Genomic DNA, 19,356 nt, shown 5'->3' on the forward strand with positions numbered 1-19,356 from the left:
GTAGAAAATTCTTTCAGACACATCTTGACCAAATTTCAAGTAATTTGACGCATTTGTTATGAAACTATGGTTCTCACTCTAGGAATGGCCCTCAATCCAAAATGAGACATACTGTAGCTCAGAGCTACATATTGTTCTTTAAACTCATTTGGATGCTTCATAATCATGAAATAATAATTTTAAGAGGTATGGCACCTGTTTATTTGACTATTTTGGTATTTTGGATGCTTCTGCAAGAAAAACAATTTATTGGAGTCCAAAGTGCAAATTGAGATCTAGTCTACTGTACTTTGATATTTCTCTGTGCCCCTTAAATAATGTCTGCCTTTTATGCAAACTTCCTAATAAGTAGAAATTTAAACTCTACGAAAAGATAACTCATTCATTTCTCACCAATGCCGCCTGATGTTTTTTTTGTCAAATGTGTGGGTTTAGACAAAATTATCAATTGTCCATCCAAGATATTCTAATATGTTAACATTTATCTTATGTACATGCACTTTTATTGCTCATTCCATACATTTTTTTTTAATATTTTGTCAGTGTACATTACCCATCAATTAATAAAGTGACTCTTGATGATTTTCTATCTATGTGTGTTTTTGAGCAATTTCACGCAATGTTTCACCAATTTCAATCGAAAAACAATTGGATTGTTTTTGATTAATTTGATGTTCATTTATTCTTCTGACTTTCAAGATTAATTCAGAAATATTTAGTATATGGACGGAGTTGTATATCAAGAAGATCATTATTTAATTAAAAACACCTTAATGTACTATGCAGTACGGATATTCATACTGAAGTTAATGTCTTGATTCAACGCAATGGCCTAAGTTGGCGGTGAGGGGAAATCCGTGTCGTTTCCTCTCTATAGAGTCCCTGGATTAGGGAACAAAACTAAAGCTTGATGAGTCGATATTTGATTTGCATGCAAAGATGTTAGCATCAGTAGGGCATTAAATAAAAGATCAAGTTTGATTAAAACATTATCAAACTTGATTGTCATACCATGATTGATTTAAACGTAACTTGCTTTTAAAGACCTAAAGATGAATTGTCTAAAACCTTTCAAATTTTGACATTTTTGAATCACAATTTCAATTTTGCTCCATAAGTATGTGGGCATTGTTTCTGTACTGGGCCGAGTTGTCCTGGAACCTTTTATAAAATATGACATCACATGACATACAGGGAATTTCATTCCCTGGTAACGGTTAAAACCCCCGACAAGGCAATGGTTCATTTGAGCACATCAGCACCAGATTCTCTACATTATTAAGCGCATTTGAGCGCGTGTGTGGATGTCCGCTAAAGTGAATCTTGGCCACAGTCTCTCTGAACACATTCCTAGTCAAATGTGGTCACTCTCTTGATAGATTCAAGCAGAGCAGCGCCAAAAGGAGAACTCTACACCATAACAAACCTCTTGATCCCGCCAGCCTCGATCCATCCAGCCTCGCCATGGTTCGGTATGTCTTCCCGTTTGCTCTGGACGTGCCCGCACCGCCCTCAGATTCGATTGCGCTCATCCAAGGCCAATTGGCCCGCCTAACCGTCCAATTCTGGGCCAGCCTCGACCCCGAACGATCCACTTGGAGCACCGATCCACTCACCTTGAGCCATCCAGCGGGTCCCCCGGGTCCCCCGGGTCCCCCGGGTCCTCCAAATCTGTTGAGTCGGAACGGAGTGTTGGCCGGCCACACCCGTCTCGAACCCAATTGGGCCGAACAATTCCATGGGTTGTTGGACCAATTGCCCGCCGCCAAAGCCCCGGAAAACGTTTACTTAGATGTGAGTAACAGTACAATGGGGGGCCAAATCGCTCAAAATAGCCAGTTCATGAGTAAGATGAACTTGGCCCAACAGGCTTTAATAGCTCAGAAATGTGTAGCAAAGACTGCTTAACATTTGGGTCGGCGGCATAATCTAAAATGCTTACACAAACAATCGACAATATGATTGTGGAATAGACCTTTTTTTACGATGGAATGTTCTAAAAGTGAAGGGCACAACCGTTGTTTCCTTTTTATTCGTATATATTTTATTTTGAAGACGCAGTCAGAGTCACTCCACCCAAAACAGTCGGTAGCCCGGTAGGACAATGAAGTGCGCTTTGGCTAGTCACTGTTTGAAAATGAATCCCGTGATATCAATTTCACGCATGATGATAATATGAACGATGATATTCGTGATGTAATGATGCTCATGATCACTACTTCAAAACTTGAAGTCTTGAACAAGTGAAAGGCCTGCCTTTTGGAATTGATAAGTTCTTCATTGGACAAATATCCTTTAGATGAGAGATGCTAAAACTTAATTGGGCTCTATTACCTGTCAATAGAGCCAAACTGATGATCCCAAGGCCAAAAATAGACTTTCTGAAGCGATCTAGTTTTGATCCATGTACCTACTCTTTCAACTGGATACTGTAAAAGCAAACCCAAAACGACCCATTCCTTTGTCGGGTTTCAGATCATCTGGGTCACCCAGCAGATCCGACCCACGAAAGAGATGGACCTTCAACTGTTGGCCTTCTTCCTCCGTGCCGTGAAATGGTGCCAAGCCAAAATTACCGTGATCACCATGGACAGCCAAGTCAGCCCTAACTCACATCTCGACTTGCTTCGAGTGGATATCCTCGGATTATCCGACATCCAAGACCTATCCGAATTCGTACCCGATCATCTACTTTGGCGAGGATGCTTGAGCTTCACTGATTGTCGGAGCGATTACCGAATGCGGTCTTTACCGGGTTTTGAGATTGTGGCTTCGAAAGAATCGAATGTCAAGGAGTTTGGGAACAAGCCATTGGTGTCCAAGAGACGTGGTCTGCTCAAAGCCGAGTTGAGAAAGTTTTCCGCCCATTTAAAAGTTGTTGCCATAGTTAGTATGATAGATTTACCCTCCGATATACCCAAATCCCCCGCCTTCACCTTGAGAACTTCGATCCTGTCGGGTGACTCGGTCACCGAGAAATTACTTGAAGATCCAAGTTACTTCTCTGAGGATAAAGGACTTCTAGCCAGGTTATATTTTCAACAAAGTGAGACAAGCTCTTCTGTCTTAGGGTCAAATAACCGAACTTTTGCCGATTTCAAGAAAGCTTTGGCGGAAAGGCAGATCAAGATCGATCCTGATGAAGGCCTGAGTAGAAACCTCGAATCTCTGCTCATTCTTATCGTGAACCCCAGTCCAAATCATTTCGTTTGCTCAAGTCGCAATTGCTTGGACAAACTCGCCTACGTAATCGATCCAGAGGAAATCTGGAGCTTCTACTCCCAATTCCATTCCGACTTACTCGACCATCTGCCTCTCAAGTCCCGAATTATTGACGGAGAATGGGACGAAAAAAGGCTGTTGGCCTTTCTCGAAAGCCGGGCTAAGGCCAAAACCACCGGAATTGTCAACGAAACTATGTGTCCAGCCGAGGATTTCATTCTCATGGAAGCCGCAGAGCTTCTCAAACTCTTTAATCCGGATGGATCCGCCAAAGCTCCAAGTCATGACATTCTAGAGGCCCGTAAAAAGACGGTATTTTCTTGTCGGGACTCGACTGAGCTCCAACCTTGGCCAGCTGTCCGCTTCCAGGACTACTTTGGCCTTCATTACAATCGAAGCGAAGCTTCCGAGGAACAGGATCGAGATCAAGCCAAGTTGATTCGACAATATGTTGGATCTAGCGAGACATTCTCCACTTGTCATTTAGACCGTCAATCCGAAGGAGCCGCCATGATTATTCAACCTCGGAGAACTAGGAAGAAGAGGACTCCAAGAAAACGAACCAATAGTGAATCAACGAAACGGAAGTCTCCGAAAGAAGGATATGCTATCAATCGACCCGCCTCCAAAGCGGCTCCCAAGGTTGATGTGTTCAAGAAAAAGCTGCGAATTGCGGTCTACGAGGTCCTGCATGAAAAGGGTATTCCTGAGGAGCACAAGCTGTTCCGACCGTGCTTTCGGAACCTCTTCAAAGTGGTTGACTTGGTGGGAAAGTCCATGTCGGCGGCCAAACTCTCCACCGAGACCCTCAAGATCATTGCCAAAAATAACGCAGAACTAGTGATAACGATGCAAAAAGGAACACTGACCAAAGCTAAGAAATAAATGAGTAGCTTCATTTTAATCGACTTTAGGTGGCACATCCTTCAGCATATCTTGAAATCGAGACGCCACGCCCAAGGACCTTTTCTTGGGTTTCGTGCCATCTTTTGTAGGTTTAGTTTCTTCGCTGAGAGCATCCTCTTTCAGAGCCTCTTTCAAGTCTTCTTCCTGTTGAGGCAACATGTTCATCAAACGATTCACGGGCGAGAGACTCCTACGAAGTCTCATGGGCCTATTCAATTTCGTCTCCTTGATCGGTGTCTTCCAATTCGGTGCCAAACACGTGGTTGAAATATCTCGCATTGTAGATCGTGCCGTATTTAGTGGAAATAAGAAGTTGCCTATACGCCTCATCGTTGAAGTTTACGGCCCACAACGTCGAATCCACGGGCTGGGACGTGTCTGAAGCCAATTGGATGTCTTGAACCCGGAACACCGAATCCACTCTCGAGCCCCAAAATGACAAGTGAGAGATCTTCACCTCATTGGTTTCCGGATCAAAGTAAGCCCCACCGATGATCCTACGGGCACGCTCGCCGGCAAGTACTAAAACGCCCACAGAGAACAGGGACACACCTAGAAGGCCTTGAAATATAAGAGGGTGAATAGCTTCACGATATTGTAGAAGTGCTCCAAATGGCAAAAATATGAACAGGGTAAGCGATGTTTGATAGATTTTGAATCGCGTAAAAGTCAGGACTTTGAGGATGTGAGGGAACCGGTAGATGGTCAGAAATCTGGGCTCTCGAGGATCGTGTGGGACACTGGGAATCGCTTTGGGTGGATCTACCGGGACGGTGGAATAAGTACGAACAAGTTTGGGTACAAGGCTGCGGAGATGGGAAACCTTCAAAACCCTATTAAGCAACATTTTGGAGTTGCCGTGGAATGCGCCATGTGTTTGTTTACGTTTGCCTCAAGGAGTGACGTCATCGTCAACATAAGCATATGACTTCGTGAATAGGATGACCTTTTTTTATGAACTCTTTCCCTATTTGTACTGTAGGAGTGAGTTGGAATCAAATTTAAATGTCAATTAGAGCTACTTCACTCTCGAGTGCTTGCCTAATTTTGTGCAAGCTTCAATAATAACATGCGTTTATACAAGAAATGCCAATTTGCCTTTGAGAAAGCTCCAAGAGGTCTTTGACATTCGCCATCACGTGAAGGTTCTCTAGAAAGCATCTTGCCTGTCTCACTTCCCAGAGAGCCTCTTCCTTGACATCTCTTGTTCTAGATCGTTTTGAGTTGTACAGTGAAATCATTGAAGTGCCTAGTACGTTCTCACTCATATCCTATGATCCCAAGGTCAATTGCTCTTTTTATCAGCGGCATTCCATCCTATTCATTGACACGTTCTCTCCTCTCAGGCACAAGCACTAACCAAACTATCATCCTCAAAGCCATGCACGAGGTCGGAGATCGAATCCTGTCTATTCAAAGCCACGTGGTCTCGGGTTATGTGGGTAACAAATCGGCCACCTTTCCTCTTCAGTTATTGGGTTTCGAGGTGGATGCTATAAATTCCGTGCAGTTCTCCAACCACACTGGATACGCCCATGGAATTCGCGGTCAGGTCTTGGGTGATACAGACCTTTGGGACTTGATCGAGGGTCTCCGAATCAATGAGATCGACTCTTATTCTCACATCATCAATGGTTACATCGGGTCGCCCTCGTTTCTCGTCAAATTGGCAGAGGTGGTCAAGACGTTGAAGGTCAAAAATCCGGATCTTGTGTACGTGTGCGACCCAGTTATGGGTGATATGGGCCCGGGTTTGTACGTACCTGAAACCTTGTTGCCTATCTATCAGAACCAGATTCTTCCTTTGGCCGATATTTGCTTGCCCAATCAATTCGAGATCGAGCTTCTCACCGGAATGAAGGTCAACACCGAATCCGAGGCCTTGGAGGCCATGGGAAAAGTACACGATCTTGGAGTTGGGACCGTGATCTTGTCCAGTACTGAATTGGCAAAGGATCGGTTGATTGCGATTGCGAGTACCAGAGATCGAGAAGATCCCACCCGATGCCAAAGGTACAAGATCGAAATCCCAAAGTTCCCTGCCGCATTTGTTGGCACTGGAGACCTCTTCACTGCCTTGTCTACGGCTTGGCTTCGACGAAGTGGGAACGATGTGAAGATGTCTCTTGAGAAAACTATTGCTACGATGCAAGTGGTGCTAGGACGCACCCTTGAACAAGCCCAAAAATTGGCAGGAGAGGGCAATAAGCCCACTGCTCATCAAATGGAGCTGAAACTCATTCAGAGTAAGGAGGCCATTGAGACCCCTGTCGTTAGCATTTCGGCCACGAAGATCACTTAACATGTGCAATCCTCTAAAGATCAAAGGCTCATCAGTAATTCTTTGAATTAATCATATCAAATCACCGTTTGTACTGTTTATAATATATGAACGAGCATTTTTCAACCCTATTTTCAAATTGAAACACGAACAGCAGATTGCTTTTCCCCTTCTCGGATGGCCTGGAAGGTGTTTTATTCTTTTTTTTGGGTTTAGCTGTTTTTTTTTTTTCCTTTAAATAGGTTGAACATGAATTTCCTCAGTTTTCTTCTTGGTTGATGTCTTAGAAAGCAAAAATGATATATCTCGGCCTTCAGGGCCAGGGTTCACTCTGAGCGCATCCAAACCGGATCTGTCCCTTGGACAAAGGAGAGACCAAGCATGATTGCGCCCTGAGCAAGAGCAGCAGTATGGGAAAAAACCGCCTTGGGAGAACTCTCGATCATCGAGATAGGACAAGATGAGATGGACGAAGAAGAAACGAGAGGCCACTTTGGGCGGTCGATCCCAAGGCGGAAAAAAAATTAGATTGTTGTTTGAGGTCGAGGAGGAGCCTTGGTTTTATGATGGGAATTGGCCTGAAATGCGATATGAAAGTTTTGAAATGAACAGACATTTTTGGATCCCCTGTTTCAAGAAAAATTCGTTGCTCATCCCTAAACATGTACAAATTAGTATTCGTGACCTGATGTCTCACCTCAACTCGTGTTTATGTTATGCTTTTTGATGTTAATCCGACAGACTTGACGGACTTGGGCATTCTTTTGGTAGTTTGTCGAACAGTAGTATGAGATCGAGTTGAGCAGTCCAAAGGATCGTTCGTCGTCTTAGGGCAAAGGCCAGGAGCACCGTCCCCGTTAATATTGGTCTTCGTGTATAAATGTGTCACACCTGTCGCTCTGAAGTCAATAGAAGACCGAATCCGGGTCGTTGTCGCTAGTCGTGGTGACTGGAGTGGAGGAGGAAGTATTGGAGGTAATGGTTTTAATGATGATATTAGAGGAGTCTTCGGGATTGGCATTATTGTTGACCTGAGACAAATTGAACGTAACCGGGTTCAAGGGTAATCTTTGAACTGGTCGGGGCGTGGTCACATCGATTAGCTCGGTGGCAGACGGTCTAAATAACTATGGCAGATTAAATACTGGATCAGGACTCTCGAGCTCGGACTTACTACTCGGATTTACCTCGTGAAGCCCACTGGCTTGGAAATAGCTGAGGAGTTGAGGAGTGTCGGCTCAGGATAGGGTCTTGATCTCTGGTTGTGGCTCATCCTCGATGAGAAGTGGGTTGGCGAAGTGGGCGGGGGTGGTACACTGATGTCGTGGTACGGCGGGGGTCCAAAGAATGCCTTGGGTGGGGTGGCCATGGGATTGTGAGGGACGCGGTCCTGATTGTGCTGACGGTAGGCCCGGGTCACAATCTGGGTTGAAAAATGGATCGAGGATGAATGCAGTCTAATTGATCAAATGGTAAAAAGAAAAAAAAAAGGTGAAAAATCAAATTTGGGTTTTGGGTCTGCTTTTGTTCCAAGGGAAGAAGGCAAATTACAATTACTTTTGTTTAATCTCTGGTCACAACGTGAGTGTATAGGGAGAATGAATGGGAGAGGTGAAACGAGACGGAGAAAAAGACAGCGTTTGTAGATACGGCTACTCTTGTAGTACAAGACAAACTCGTATTTTCTTCTTAAATATTTCTAATGTGGAAGACTGTCGAATCTCTCTGGGGAGGAGTTCCCACTTCCCCACTCAGTTTCCTCACTTTGGATAAAGAAGGCTCCCTCTTGTGGTTTGAGGATACCTCTTTCGATGAAAACATCCTTAACTTGTTGCAGCTCTTGTTGAGGACTTCAAAGGTTTTAATGAAGGACCTCTCATCCTGAACTCGGAAAGGGACCGAATCACCAAGTGTGAAAATACTTGTCAAAAATATATATCTTTGTTGCGAGATGTTTCTCATTGGATATATGTATTTACAGTACATTATCTAAGCCAGACCGAATTCGAAAACACTGGATGAGGACAAGTTGACATCTTTGTTCTCCCATTGAATCTTCTTCTATCCTGGCTGAATTTCATCTATCCATTGGGTAGGTTGGGGATAATCTTAACTCAATTTTTGGTCCATTATGGCGAATCAATTGAAGGTTAAGACGGAAGTTTTGATTTCTTCTCACCAGTCGCACATTATCCTATTCGTCGAAAGCGTACAAGGTTCAAAATACCGCGTTTTCCTAGCCTACAATTAATGGGTTGTTTTTAAGCAGCAACGCAGAGCAGAGCTAAAAGGGGTGAACTGTCTCAAAGCACGATAGTAGGAAGAAACATCTGTTCTAGTGTATGCACATCACTTGATTGATTACCTCGGGTGGGAAACTATCGGATGATAGCGAGATCGATCTTCCATTTTCAGAGTCCAACGAGCTGTTGTAACTGACATCCGTGTTGGACTCAGTCCCATTGGGTCTTTCATGTCGGGAACTCGTGGGATTCATAGATCTGCCAACTGTGCTGTTGCCCAATTTGACTGGCTTGCTGCCACCTCCGGCTCGCCTCTTGCTCGATTTACCCGAGTATTGGACATGATGGTGATGATGTTGATGTTGACGATGTGACAAGTTAGGATGAGCATCCTCCGTATCAGGATTGGAGGAGCCCGAGGACCAACTCCCATCCGAGTGAGATCCAGATGCACCCGGACCCTAAGGAAAAGGCACAAGTGACTGCCTTGAGCGGGAAAACGAAAACGGGGCCTGGAGGGAATGGCTAAACAAGAGCCACACTTGCCTTGGGCCCGTTTTTGAAGAGGGGCGGCGGGGTCATAGAGGGCGATCGGGAGTGTGTCGTGGGGGATTTTCCGTAGGCGTGGCTCGTTTGCGGAGAGGGGAGCATTGATTGGCGATTATTGGACGGATAGAAGCTCATCCCTCCCACGTGGTTGTTCGTTAGCATGGGAGAACTTGCGTTCCTATGGAAGCTCTGGGTTGAGGACCTGCAAGGGAAATTCAGTTGGTATATTATTTGTATCGGGAGGAACCTTGTTGAGGTGAAGAGCAAACTTCATTCAGGCGATTATTCATCAATGACGTAGGATTATTAGTTACTTGCCAATGATGTATATTAGGGGATATTTCCTTGGCTTCTCAGCTTTACTGCTTGAAGCCCTCCCTTTACTAATCAAGGATTTATATTCCATGGAGTTGTAAAGTTCTAATTAGTTGAAACACGAGGGTTAGCGTTAAAACAATTAAGCATATCCTGATTGTTACACACTTTTACAAAACATTAACACATAATCTTATAATTGACGCAGACAACAATTTGCTAGTTTATTTTAAGTGCCCTGTTACCTTAATCCATGTTGTTTATGCCTATTAAAGCCACCTGGCGCAAAAAATGATCCTTTTCAATAAAACTTTTTGGCCCCATTTTTTACCTTATTTTGTGACCAATTAGAGGCGAGTAAAGCGCCTGGCCGTTGTCAAAAATGGAAAAAAAAATAAATATTTCCGTTACGTGCGCACTGAACCACCAACACAGTCGAGTTACCGGATCTGGCAAGCCTTGACTGAAGGGTTGAAAAAAAAAATGTTCACACTTATCGACTTGTTTCTTGTAGGTTCTGAACTGGGTATTTTTTATATCATCCCAACGATTTTAGTATTAGGAGCTTTCTCCTAACCTATTTTCCAAGCCTATCTTAGTGTCTCATCATTTTACATTTGTAACATTTATTTCTCCGTTCCCATCACAACAAAAGGGCTTCGCTTTTGTTACGGCATCGTTAAATTGAGATTAAACGTACAAAGAGAATATCATTACCGTTCTTTTTCTCAGAGTTGCCCAGCCACCCTTCTGTTAGATCATGACCAGAAACATGCATGCATGTATGTAAACGCATCTCCTTACCTAATTCTTTCTGATGTCAAACACAGTTGCTGGGATAGTTTTCATTATTCTTTGGTAAAGGTGCGCCTTACCTTCCTTGGCCTCCAAATGTCCGCTCCATGTAAGGACGGTTGTCGTAATTGGAGACATGGTGGTGGTGGTGGTGGTTGGGGCCATAATGATGGCCGTGATGAGCCGCCATGACGGCTTGATGATGGTAGCCAAAATTGTACATCGGATTTCTTCCCAGAGATGGAGGCGGGATGTTGGTGGGTGGACCATGCATGTTGTGCACACCATAAATCGGATTCAGGTAGCCATGGTTCGAGTCCATCGCCACAGACGACATCAAAGGCTTGGTTGTAATAGGTTGTGTAAGGGTTTGAGGGCGTGGGCCCATGTGACTGGATATGGGCGAGGCTACGCCGTAAGAGGGCGATGAGAGGACATCCACCGAAGTCGACGAGGCTAATGGAATAAAGTGGTGGAGCCAAAAGGGTTTAAAAAGTTTGGTCTGATTTATTTGAGATTTTTCGAGGATACTGTCAATAAAAGGAAGAAATGGAACTGTGCGAGGAGGATTTCAAAATGGGCAGGCGAGATGATCATTAAAAGTCCGGCATTGGACATCGTCTGAGGAGGCTTGAAATTTACTTAAAAACTTCGGTTATATTCAGGGCAGTTTTTTTCATTAGCCAGTGATTCTTGAACACACATGGGGAAAACACACATTAGATTAATCGTCGATTCTGATTGGATTGAGGACAAATGCGGTGGATTACACGTGCAACAAACATATTGATATTATGAAAACTGTTCAACCATATCAACAAGAGGAGGGGGAGGAGAGGAAGGGAGGAAGAGTTAAACAAGACGGGGTACGTGGAGAGCACACTAACCTGATGGCGTTTGCCCAAGTCTATTGGCTAGGGCCAAGGCTGCAGCTGCTACCACGCCCCCACCGCTGCTGCTCCTCCCTCCTCCGCCTCCCCCGTTGGCGAGTGTGGCTGTGGCGAGAAGTGTCTCGAGGTCAGTCGCTCCCGCCCCATTGGTTCCTCCATTGGAACCGGAGTGTGGAGCGCCTCCTCCCACCCCTAAGAGCGAGGGCGGGAGCGGGACAGCCGCCACAGAGGCCACCATGGAGGGTAAGTAGCTTGGAGTGCTGCTAGGAGGAGGGGGTTGTGGCGGGGGCGTGGGCTCTCTCTTGGGAGAAGAGTACGATAGCATTTCCTCGACGTCGGCCTTGGAGAGTTGTCCTGTCAAATCCGTCTTATGAACGTAGGCGGCTTCTATGTTCATATCATCGGTGTGGAAGCTGCTGGCGTGCCTATAGAGCGTCTCACGGAACCAAGTTGTGGCCCTAGAACGTACCAAAAGCACCTTATTACACACGGACAGTTGTCCATAACATGAATACTGAGTGTGCTCTTCCAAAATCATCAGTGGCAAACAATTTGGAAAGCGATGGTGGATCGTTGACTTGGCTTGGCATTACCAAATACTTCCTAGCTTCTTGCCCGACAAAGACAAGAGACTAATTCCGGGGCAGGTTTGTCTACTTGAAGCTACTTTAACATCTGAAGTATTGCACGAGAGCGCTATACGTGACGCAGAGGGTGCTTTAGATTGGTGCTTCTGGATTCGTCTCAATCATCGTTGTCCTATAAATTTTGTTCCAAAACTGCGTTTATGTACAGGGAAGCCCAGATGGAATGCGGCACCGATAGTAATATTCTGGAGCAAAACACAAGTGTTGTAGTGCAAACTTTGATTATCAGTTGGCCACATGTTATAAAAAAGAACAAGTATTTTTATGAATTCGACGTCACAAACTAGTATCTGCAACTCTTGCCTGTTAATCGTCTTGAATTTGACAATAAGTATTGTTGTTGTTCCACGTTGTCGTTTAGTGATCTCTCTTCTGCTCAGAACATTTCCATCATTTCTAGGAACACGGAACTGGTTTGGAGACATTTTGATAAACTCGCTTTTTGACAATTATTTTTGATCAAGTCTGATTGTCATAGCCAAAACACTCGATACTAAGTCCTTGGTCTGAAATGTTGTTAAAATGTACCACGTAAAGAAAACAATTCATTGGTTTGTCAAACCTTTCAGCTGATTTTTGGCCAATAGTAGGTTGTCGGCTTTTTATTGTGTAAAATATCATTCCAGTCTCGTTCTCAATCTCATTCATTGCTAATCGGGCTCTCAGTTGAAAAAGGATTGTTTCTTTCCAAATTCTTACAAAAAGGCCAAGAAGCGCTAATCTGTCGTGCCCACACAAAGATTCGACGGAACCATCTTCATACGTCTTGGCATTTTGCTAACTTGCTGCATTATTAGTGACAATGTCGATCTGACTTATTTATGTAATTCTAGCCCACAGTGAGAATATGCATGTCCAAAAAACCGTTAAATTGCATTTTCAAAACAAATTTGATAACTAATGGTCGGAAAAGGAACTTAGTTAGTCGTCGAGCAGAAAATTGAGGGATTTGAATGCGACTAGTTGTCTGAATAATAGTTCACATCCAGAGTCGCTTTTGTAACTAGCTCAGACAACCTCAACGACAAAATAAGTTATTTTTCCGACCTTTATTGTTCATTGGCAACAATTAGGAGCACACTTAATTGGTACTTGACTAAACCTAAATAACTAGACTATAAATACCGGTTCACAGTACCACAAAGATTTTCTTCACACAATTTCAATTTCCACAGCCTTACAATTTCGAAATGGCTTAAAATAGTTCATAATATCTTCAAAGTCACAAAAAGCAAGCAGAAATTTTAGCCGGCACTTCCCTTTGTGAAATACATGTAAGAATTAATAACCCGTTCTTATGCTTAACCATTCGTCATCTGACAACTTCTGGGAAGTTTGCCCCCCAAAAAGCTTCGTTTCTTTCACGTGGTACTGGTAAGAGAAAAAAAAGAAGAAAAAAAAAACCAAAAATATTCCTTGACGGGAATTGAAAAGAGGATAAGAATCGAGTATTTGTTGTTTTTAAGGGGTGTAGAATGACCCTATTATGAGAAGTAACGTGAACACAATTCTTTTTCCGAAAATGGCAACGAATTACTACCGTTTCTTTACTCCAATCCTGAAAACAATAAACTCTTACCTTTTGTACTCCACCGAGTGATCACCAATGTTCTTGACGCCCTCCTGGAATTGCAAACCCACAAACCAGAGTTGTCTGAAGATCTCCACACCTCCATTAGCGGACCCACCACCACCATTGGTCCCATCACACGTACCACCACCTCCACTCTCGGAGTCAGTGGAAGTTACTCCAGAATCTCGGGTGTGTCCATCCCCGACCAAAGAGGGCGGGGCTGATGCGGGACGAGATTGGTCTCCAGCGGACCCCCGTTGAAGGTAAGGCTTGGGCCAGATCCTGGCACTCTCCAAAGTCTCCCAAGAGTCCTTCTCGACACAGCTGACGAAGTAACGGATCTTGCTTTCGATCAGACCGAACCACTGCACGTGATAAATGGCACTTCCTATCACCAGGAGGAAGTGGTCATATTCATGGAATATATGATTCAGCTAGAGTGGAATGGACTCAATGGCAGAAGGGGAAGATATCATGGAAAATTGGAGGATATAGGGTCAGGTACCTTGAACAAAGACGCCCATTCATCCGAGCCTTTCAAAATCCTGGATGTGGTATCGAAGGCTTTGCTCACTCTGTCGTTTATCAGCTGGAGGGTTTTGGAGCTCACATTGAAAGTGGAGTTGGCGTAAGGATATACTGGCGTCAGCACAGGCATTACCTAATGCAGTAAAGACATAATTAAATTACCTCCTGTAAATGTTGAGAAATATCCAAAAAGGATTTAAAATCAGATTGGTGTAAAATAAGAAAACACAACTTGAAATAAAAAGCAAAATCCTGTTCGACTATTCCTTCTTACCTATGACATAAAAAAACGTTCTTTGAAAGTACATTTCATCTAGAGAGGCCAGGTTTGCTGACTCAGAAGTGTTGATGTATTTACTATGAGCTGTACTTTGCTTGTACTCTATGTTCATAACCCTACTCTCTCCTTCATCATGTTAGTCTTTCGCTTATGACCGATTGCAATCTAAAAAGGGACAAGCATGCTTCCAATTAACCAGCGAGCAGAGAGTTCCATTTTTTAGAAGAAATCATTTGATTTAATGGAGCGGTAAAATATTCAGTTGCTCATATATGGCGATTTAAAAAACGAGGGAATTTTTTTGCCCTGCTTAAAAACAAGGGCTATAAAAAAAAATTAAGATTATTAACTCGATTATTTCTAAGTGCACTGACCATTGATGATATTGTCATCTTTGCTAAGATACCTTATCATTCTGACCACTTTTCTTTATCTATCTTGCCTATGAACATATGTATTGTATTTGCTACATTTTACGCATTGATATAACCAAGAGTCTCAATCAGATTATCATGATCAAAAATGAAGTTAGAGGCATTACAATATTCTCAATGAGTGAAACTCGCAATTAAGAAATTCCCTCTTCCCTCTTTGGTGAATTAATTATTTTGTAATTGAGAAAAATAATTTTAAAAACTTTTTATCTTGAATCGGGGAAAAACAAGAAATGGTCTAGAAACTCGTGACTACGGATAAGGTTTCGAAAATGCTTACGTGGGACCTCTCTTGGACGTTTTTGTCCGGGTTCCAGCTGGCAGTTTGATGTGGTCCTGGTGGGGCGATGTGGTAATCTACCAAAGACACGGCATTGGGCCATTGCCATTCGCCGAAGGTCCTGAAGAATTGCTGAACCTGGTCGATAGCACGGCTCTTTGGATAGTTGATACAAACGTGAGCCACCATCACGGCCCAAGCAAACCCTCCCAAATAGCCTACGGGTGAGGGGTCGAGGCAGAGATGACATGTCTGATTGGAAGTCCTGAACTCAGGATGACTCTTGTACCTGTTGTGTTGCCGTAGACACCCTCGCCTTTAGCCCACATTTTAACGGCTCGAAGCACTCTTTGGAAGACCTCCACATTGGGCACGAGTTTGAGGATCATCTGCGTGGATCGATAGCCGTTGAGGCTCCGAAGACACTTCTGATCCAAGGTGTTAATGTCCACCTTGTCAAGAAAGTCGAGGTCGTTGGGGATCTCCGAGATGCTGAGACGGGCGAAGGTCATGTCGACCTCGACATTATTGTAGCGCATCTTCAGCACGGGAACGTAGCATTCTTCTATGGCTCGCAATTCGGTGACCTCTTCTTGGTAATATAACAGCGAGAAAAACGAACTGAAGTATTCTTGTCTGAAAAGAAGTCTTGTCAGGCATGGACCCACAATATTGCTTTAAGGGCAGATCGTTCAAATAGACAATTGCGGCAAATGCGGCCAGACATCATGGATATTTTTTCGCATGCTGCTTCAAGGGTGTTCTTGGCTAAAGCCACTGTTGATTTTAAAAAATATTTCTTCTTAAGCCAGTGAAAAACTGAAATCTGCCCTAAAACTCTACAGCACCACTCATGTACCTACATTGGCAGATCGGACACACTGGACGGATAATTGGCACGCACATTCGATTATACATGTTAAACACATAAATCCAAACAAGTACCATATTAACTTCGATTATAACGGAAACTTTAAGAACCCATGACTACAATTCACACCAATTGACTTTTGTTGTGTTTTTATGAAATGTTCATTTGATACCTAGTAATATGTTGAGGCGCAATACATAGTGCATCGATGTCGGCGCCTTGGTGGGAAATGCCCAACATATAAGATCCGTAGGCCACGACTTTGCCCCCAATTTTCTCGATATCTTGCCAATGCATACCACGGGACAACGACACGCTTTGGATCCATTGGCGAACCAAAAGATTGAGGCGGTGGATCACTTGTTTCCGCTCTTCTAGGGCCTAAAAGTAATATCAATGGCCCTGAATCAACATCGGTTCGGAGAAACCAGTCCATTTGGAAAGAATAGGAGGTCGGTTCTCACATGGTTCAGACATCTCAATTTTTCATCATTCAAGACGGCCGATCTTTGCGAGCATATCGTACGCTTTACTAATAAAATAGATCTCATACTATTTATGCTTTCACATTATTTTGAATCTGAGCAACACTTCAATTGGTGAGCCAAGAAAAGGAAAGATATATGGATGAGACATGCGCTTTATAAACAGATGTATATGGTTTACAAATGGAACGAGCTTCGTTTACTTATTTGAACAACAAAAAATGGCAATGGTTTGCGAAAAAGGAAATCCTTGAACCACTTTGATTGACATACTTTTAAAATACGAGTGCTCTATATTGCTTTTAATTAGTACAGTCACTGCTTCTTGAATTGCAATGGCACTTAGAAGAATCTTACCTTGGTCGTTTCATAACATCCGTTTGTTTGCAAGGCCTCTTCCAAGCCAGTCTCCAAGTCGGCAATCAATGGAGTAGATTTGTTTTTGTTATAAATGCGTTGCCTAGATTTTTTACTTCCTCCTCCAGCCGTCGTTACATTGTAATTATTGATGCCTTTGTGGGGCGTGGCACCAGACACCGAGGGTGAAGGCGGAGGCGTGTTCAGCGAGGATGAAGACATCGGAGCCATCATCATGGTGGTGACACGTACCTTTTCTTATAATCACTGAGGGTGTTCTAAAAATATGGCCCCTGAAATGCGATCGTTTTAATCAAGCCAAGATGGGATTGAATCAAGTTAATAATTATATCAAAATTTGTCAATGCAGCACATATTGCCAAATTGACATTCAAAATGAATACTTAGACAGCATTTTTGATTTTCTTTCTTAAAGTCTTTTTGGATGATTTAAATCCTAGGGGAAATATCCAATAAAGTAATTTCCTAAAACATTTTTATAGAGGCCTAAACAGGGAAGAAACCCCGGATAATTTTAATTTTTTTCGCCACTTTGGAGGACTGATTTTGTTGCGAACTTCTTTTCAACTCTTGAGAATGGGATCTCCAGTAGCTCAAAATAAAAGTGCTAGACACCTTATTTAGCTTTCAATTCATATACTTTTTGATCCATCAACGAATTAGAGTTGGCTGATTATTCCTCCTGCGAATATTTGGGGAAATCAGATTTGGCTGGTTTTGTAGACAAAATCACCTCACTTTAGCCAAAGAAATGAAGCACTAGAGGCTTTTTTAAAGCTCGTACCTCAGAGTTAGAGGCTTGGACGTTAAACGATATGAAACTACACTCGAAAGTCACCAAAGGGGGGAGCAAATGCTCATTCTTTGTTGAGTCGACGCCTTAAATCAGAGATACGATGCGTTTATAAAACTTGCCTCTGGTCCTAAGAATACCACAACAATGCATTATAGCCCAGAATCATGACAACTAAGGTTTGATCTAACGTCAAGGTCAAGTCGTTCAAACACTTCAATGAGAGGGCTAATAAGTATCCTTTGAAGCTCACAGCCTACTCTATGAAATACAATGTGAGATGTGTGTGTAATAGTGACAAATAAAAAGTAATACTTGGGATTGCACATCCGTCAACATGGCTCTTGCCCTAGAACATTTTCTTTTGGAAAATTACCGATGGACTTCTGAGCATTCAATACCGTCAAGAAAAGAAAAGCAATAGTTCCTCAAGTGGGTCCAAGAAATCTGATTAAAATGGCGATGTTTCAGCACCAATGAAGTCAGCGGCTCTCTTACCCTTACAGTTAAACCAGCAAAGAGCAAGGTTGAGACAAGTGACTCATTACTTACTTATAACCTAAAACATCTTGCATTATTTGTTGCCAAAGTAGCTCACTTTTCCTGTGCTCTCGGACGCAAATCATTTCCTCTGCAATAAGCCAATTTGAGAAGATATGAGAGAAATAAGGTTGGCAAGCACGTTTAGGAACTTGGTTAAAAATATAGGATTCGCCGTCTTTAGATCTATCAAAGTTATATACCTTTCCTTATCTAACCAACTCTGGTCACTTTGTTATGTTGGATGTAGTTGAACAAGATTAAAAGGTTTCAGTTTTCATCTGACCTCAGATTTCTTTCATTCAGTTAAGTTGAGCTTGATCGAATTATGTTTGTTCCAAAACGAATCAAACAAGCCCAATCATAGATTCAGAACATCATAACATTCAACGTTATGTCCGTCATACAGAGATCGATACTTTCACGTCCCCGTCAGCATCTGAGCTCGAGGCTTACCTGAAATTACATGGGTTGGGTGATGGATTTGGGTTGGGCCAGCCGTTCAATCAAAGTCGATGATCCACGATGGAAGACGACTCGGGGAGGATATTAAAACGCCTTTTTTTTATTCTTGCTTTAATCGGTTTCGGGTCAAATCGTAGAGCCACCAGCACCCGATCCCGCTTTCTAATACTATAATTTCTACCTAACTACTAATACAAGTAGTCCTCCCCAGCGGCTAGCCCCGTAGATATGAATCGGGGAATGATGCTATAATATCGGATCGAAGAGAGGTCTAAGCGGGCCTTCCGCTTTTGAGGCTCCTGGGACCAACTTCGACCGAACTCACGGAAGGTGGTGTGCCCGTTAGTGCAACTCAGGCACCCAAATCACAACGGCAACGCTGGTGGCGGCCAAACTGAAGCCTGAACTGTGACCCCACAAATGGAGATGAGTTCTTGGCATGAGCAAGCTAGATAATACCGGTTTGACAGGACGGGGGGAGAGTGACCAGACGTGGGAGAAAAATCTAGTTCGACCGGAAACTATGGCCAAAAATCAGGGGTTTACCAGGTTTACCCTTGGTTTGGCCTCATCATAACCGTGGCGTAATCTAGGGCACCAAGAGTTGATTTGACAGTGTCATTTTTTTTGTTTTAGATAATGTACAAATAGGACATGTTCACGGGGGTCGGTGTTTACCCCTTTGCACTTGAGCGCCCCCTTTTGACTTACGCAGGGATGTGTCGAGGTTTTGGCTGTGGCATTAGTCAATAAGAAAGGTGTCGAAATAAACGGAGCTGTTACACAAAAAAACACAGAATATTGCTAGAACCGATAAAAAATAAACACAAAACGTTAAGCTCGCTTTCGCACAGAAGATCAATTGTTGGTTAAAAAAGAGG

General features: G+C 43.2%; 4 protein-coding genes across 7 annotated transcripts; 2 read left to right on the forward strand and 2 right to left on the reverse strand.

Annotated features, from left to right (window-relative positions):
* The first annotated feature begins 1,148 nt into the window (after positions 1 to 1,148).
* Positions 1,149 to 4,130, forward strand: LOC131877931 (uncharacterized). The gene is made up of 2 exons (XM_059223774.1): positions 1,149 to 1,794; positions 2,476 to 4,130. The coding sequence occupies exons 1-2, from the start codon at positions 1,465 to 1,467 to the stop codon at positions 4,105 to 4,107; spliced, it is 1,962 nt and encodes a 653-aa protein (XP_059079757.1). The 5' UTR covers positions 1,149 to 1,464; the 3' UTR covers positions 4,108 to 4,130.
* Positions 4,131 to 4,336: 206 nt separating this feature from the next.
* Positions 4,337 to 4,975, reverse strand: LOC131878139 (transmembrane protein 186-like). Its single transcript, XM_059224038.1, has one exon. It carries the CDS (start codon positions 4,973 to 4,975, stop codon positions 4,337 to 4,339), a length of 639 nt encoding a protein of 212 aa, XP_059080021.1.
* Positions 4,976 to 5,103: 128 nt separating this feature from the next.
* On the forward strand, positions 5,104 to 6,439 carry LOC131877934 (pyridoxal kinase-like). 3 transcript variants are annotated; one of them, XM_059223782.1, is made up of 3 exons: positions 5,104 to 5,273; positions 5,342 to 5,412; positions 5,475 to 6,439. In XM_059223782.1, the coding sequence occupies exon 3, from the start codon at positions 5,510 to 5,512 to the stop codon at positions 6,428 to 6,430; it is 921 nt and encodes a 306-aa protein (XP_059079765.1). In that variant the 5' UTR covers positions 5,104 to 5,273; positions 5,342 to 5,412; positions 5,475 to 5,509; the 3' UTR covers positions 6,431 to 6,439. The 3 variants fall into 3 exon arrangements, with proteins under 3 accessions (XP_059079765.1, XP_059079762.1, XP_059079763.1); XM_059223779.1 differs by having other exon boundaries at positions 5,342 to 6,439; XM_059223780.1 differs by having other exon boundaries at positions 5,148 to 5,380.
* Positions 6,440 to 6,567: 128 nt separating this feature from the next.
* On the reverse strand, positions 6,568 to 18,902 carry LOC131877930 (poly(A) polymerase beta-like). 2 transcript variants are annotated; one of them, XM_059223771.1, is made up of 14 exons: positions 18,467 to 18,901; positions 16,657 to 16,949; positions 15,987 to 16,195; positions 15,233 to 15,579; positions 14,944 to 15,161; positions 13,927 to 14,082; positions 13,428 to 13,855; positions 11,199 to 11,659; positions 10,392 to 10,767; positions 9,199 to 9,403; positions 8,775 to 9,113; positions 7,597 to 7,832; positions 7,107 to 7,528; positions 6,568 to 6,987 (listed from the first exon to the last, which is right to left on the reverse strand). In XM_059223771.1, exons 2-13 carry the CDS (start codon positions 16,891 to 16,893, stop codon positions 7,315 to 7,317), a joined length of 3,426 nt encoding a protein of 1,141 aa, XP_059079754.1. In that variant the 5' UTR covers positions 16,894 to 16,949; positions 18,467 to 18,901; the 3' UTR covers positions 6,568 to 6,987; positions 7,107 to 7,314. The 2 variants fall into 2 exon arrangements, with proteins under 2 accessions (XP_059079754.1, XP_059079756.1); XM_059223773.1 differs by lacking the exon at positions 6,568 to 6,987 and having other exon boundaries at positions 7,372 to 7,536; positions 18,467 to 18,902.
* Between the last annotated feature and the right edge of the window lie 454 nt (positions 18,903 to 19,356).

Source organism: Tigriopus californicus, chromosome 3 (genome assembly GCF_007210705.1).
Source record: "Tigriopus californicus strain San Diego chromosome 3, Tcal_SD_v2.1, whole genome shotgun sequence".
Lineage (NCBI taxonomy): Eukaryota > Metazoa > Arthropoda > Copepoda > Harpacticoida > Harpacticidae > Tigriopus > Tigriopus californicus.

What these genes read in the sequence shown, in the direction of transcription:
- LOC131877931 (XM_059223774.1), top strand. Translation starts at nt 1,465, where the DNA reads ATGGTTCGGTATGTCTTCCCGTTTGCTCTGGACGTGCCCGCACCGCCC. An exon ending in CGGAAAACGTTTACTTAGAT is followed by an intron (nt 1,795 to 2,475) that starts GTGAGTAACAGT and finishes GTCGGGTTTCAG; the next exon opens with ATCATCTGGGTCACCCAGCA.
- LOC131878139 (XM_059224038.1), bottom strand. Translation starts at nt 4,975, where the DNA reads ATGTTGCTTAATAGGGTTTTGAAGGTTTCCCATCTCCGCAGCCTTGTA.
- LOC131877934 (XM_059223779.1), top strand. Translation starts at nt 5,402, where the DNA reads ATGATCCCAAGGTCAATTGCTCTTTTTATCAGCGGCATTCCATCCTAT.
- LOC131877930 (XM_059223771.1), bottom strand. Translation starts at nt 16,893, where the DNA reads ATGATGATGGCTCCGATGTCTTCATCCTCGCTGAACACGCCTCCGCCT. An exon ending in TCTTCAAAAACGGGCCCAAG is followed by an intron (nt 9,114 to 9,198) that starts GCAAGTGTGGCT and finishes CCTTTTCCTTAG; the next exon opens with GGTCCGGGTGCATCTGGATC. An exon ending in AAGCCAGTGGGCTTCACGAG is followed by an intron (nt 7,529 to 7,596) that starts GTAAATCCGAGT and finishes ATAGTTATTTAG; the next exon opens with ACCGTCTGCCACCGAGCTAA.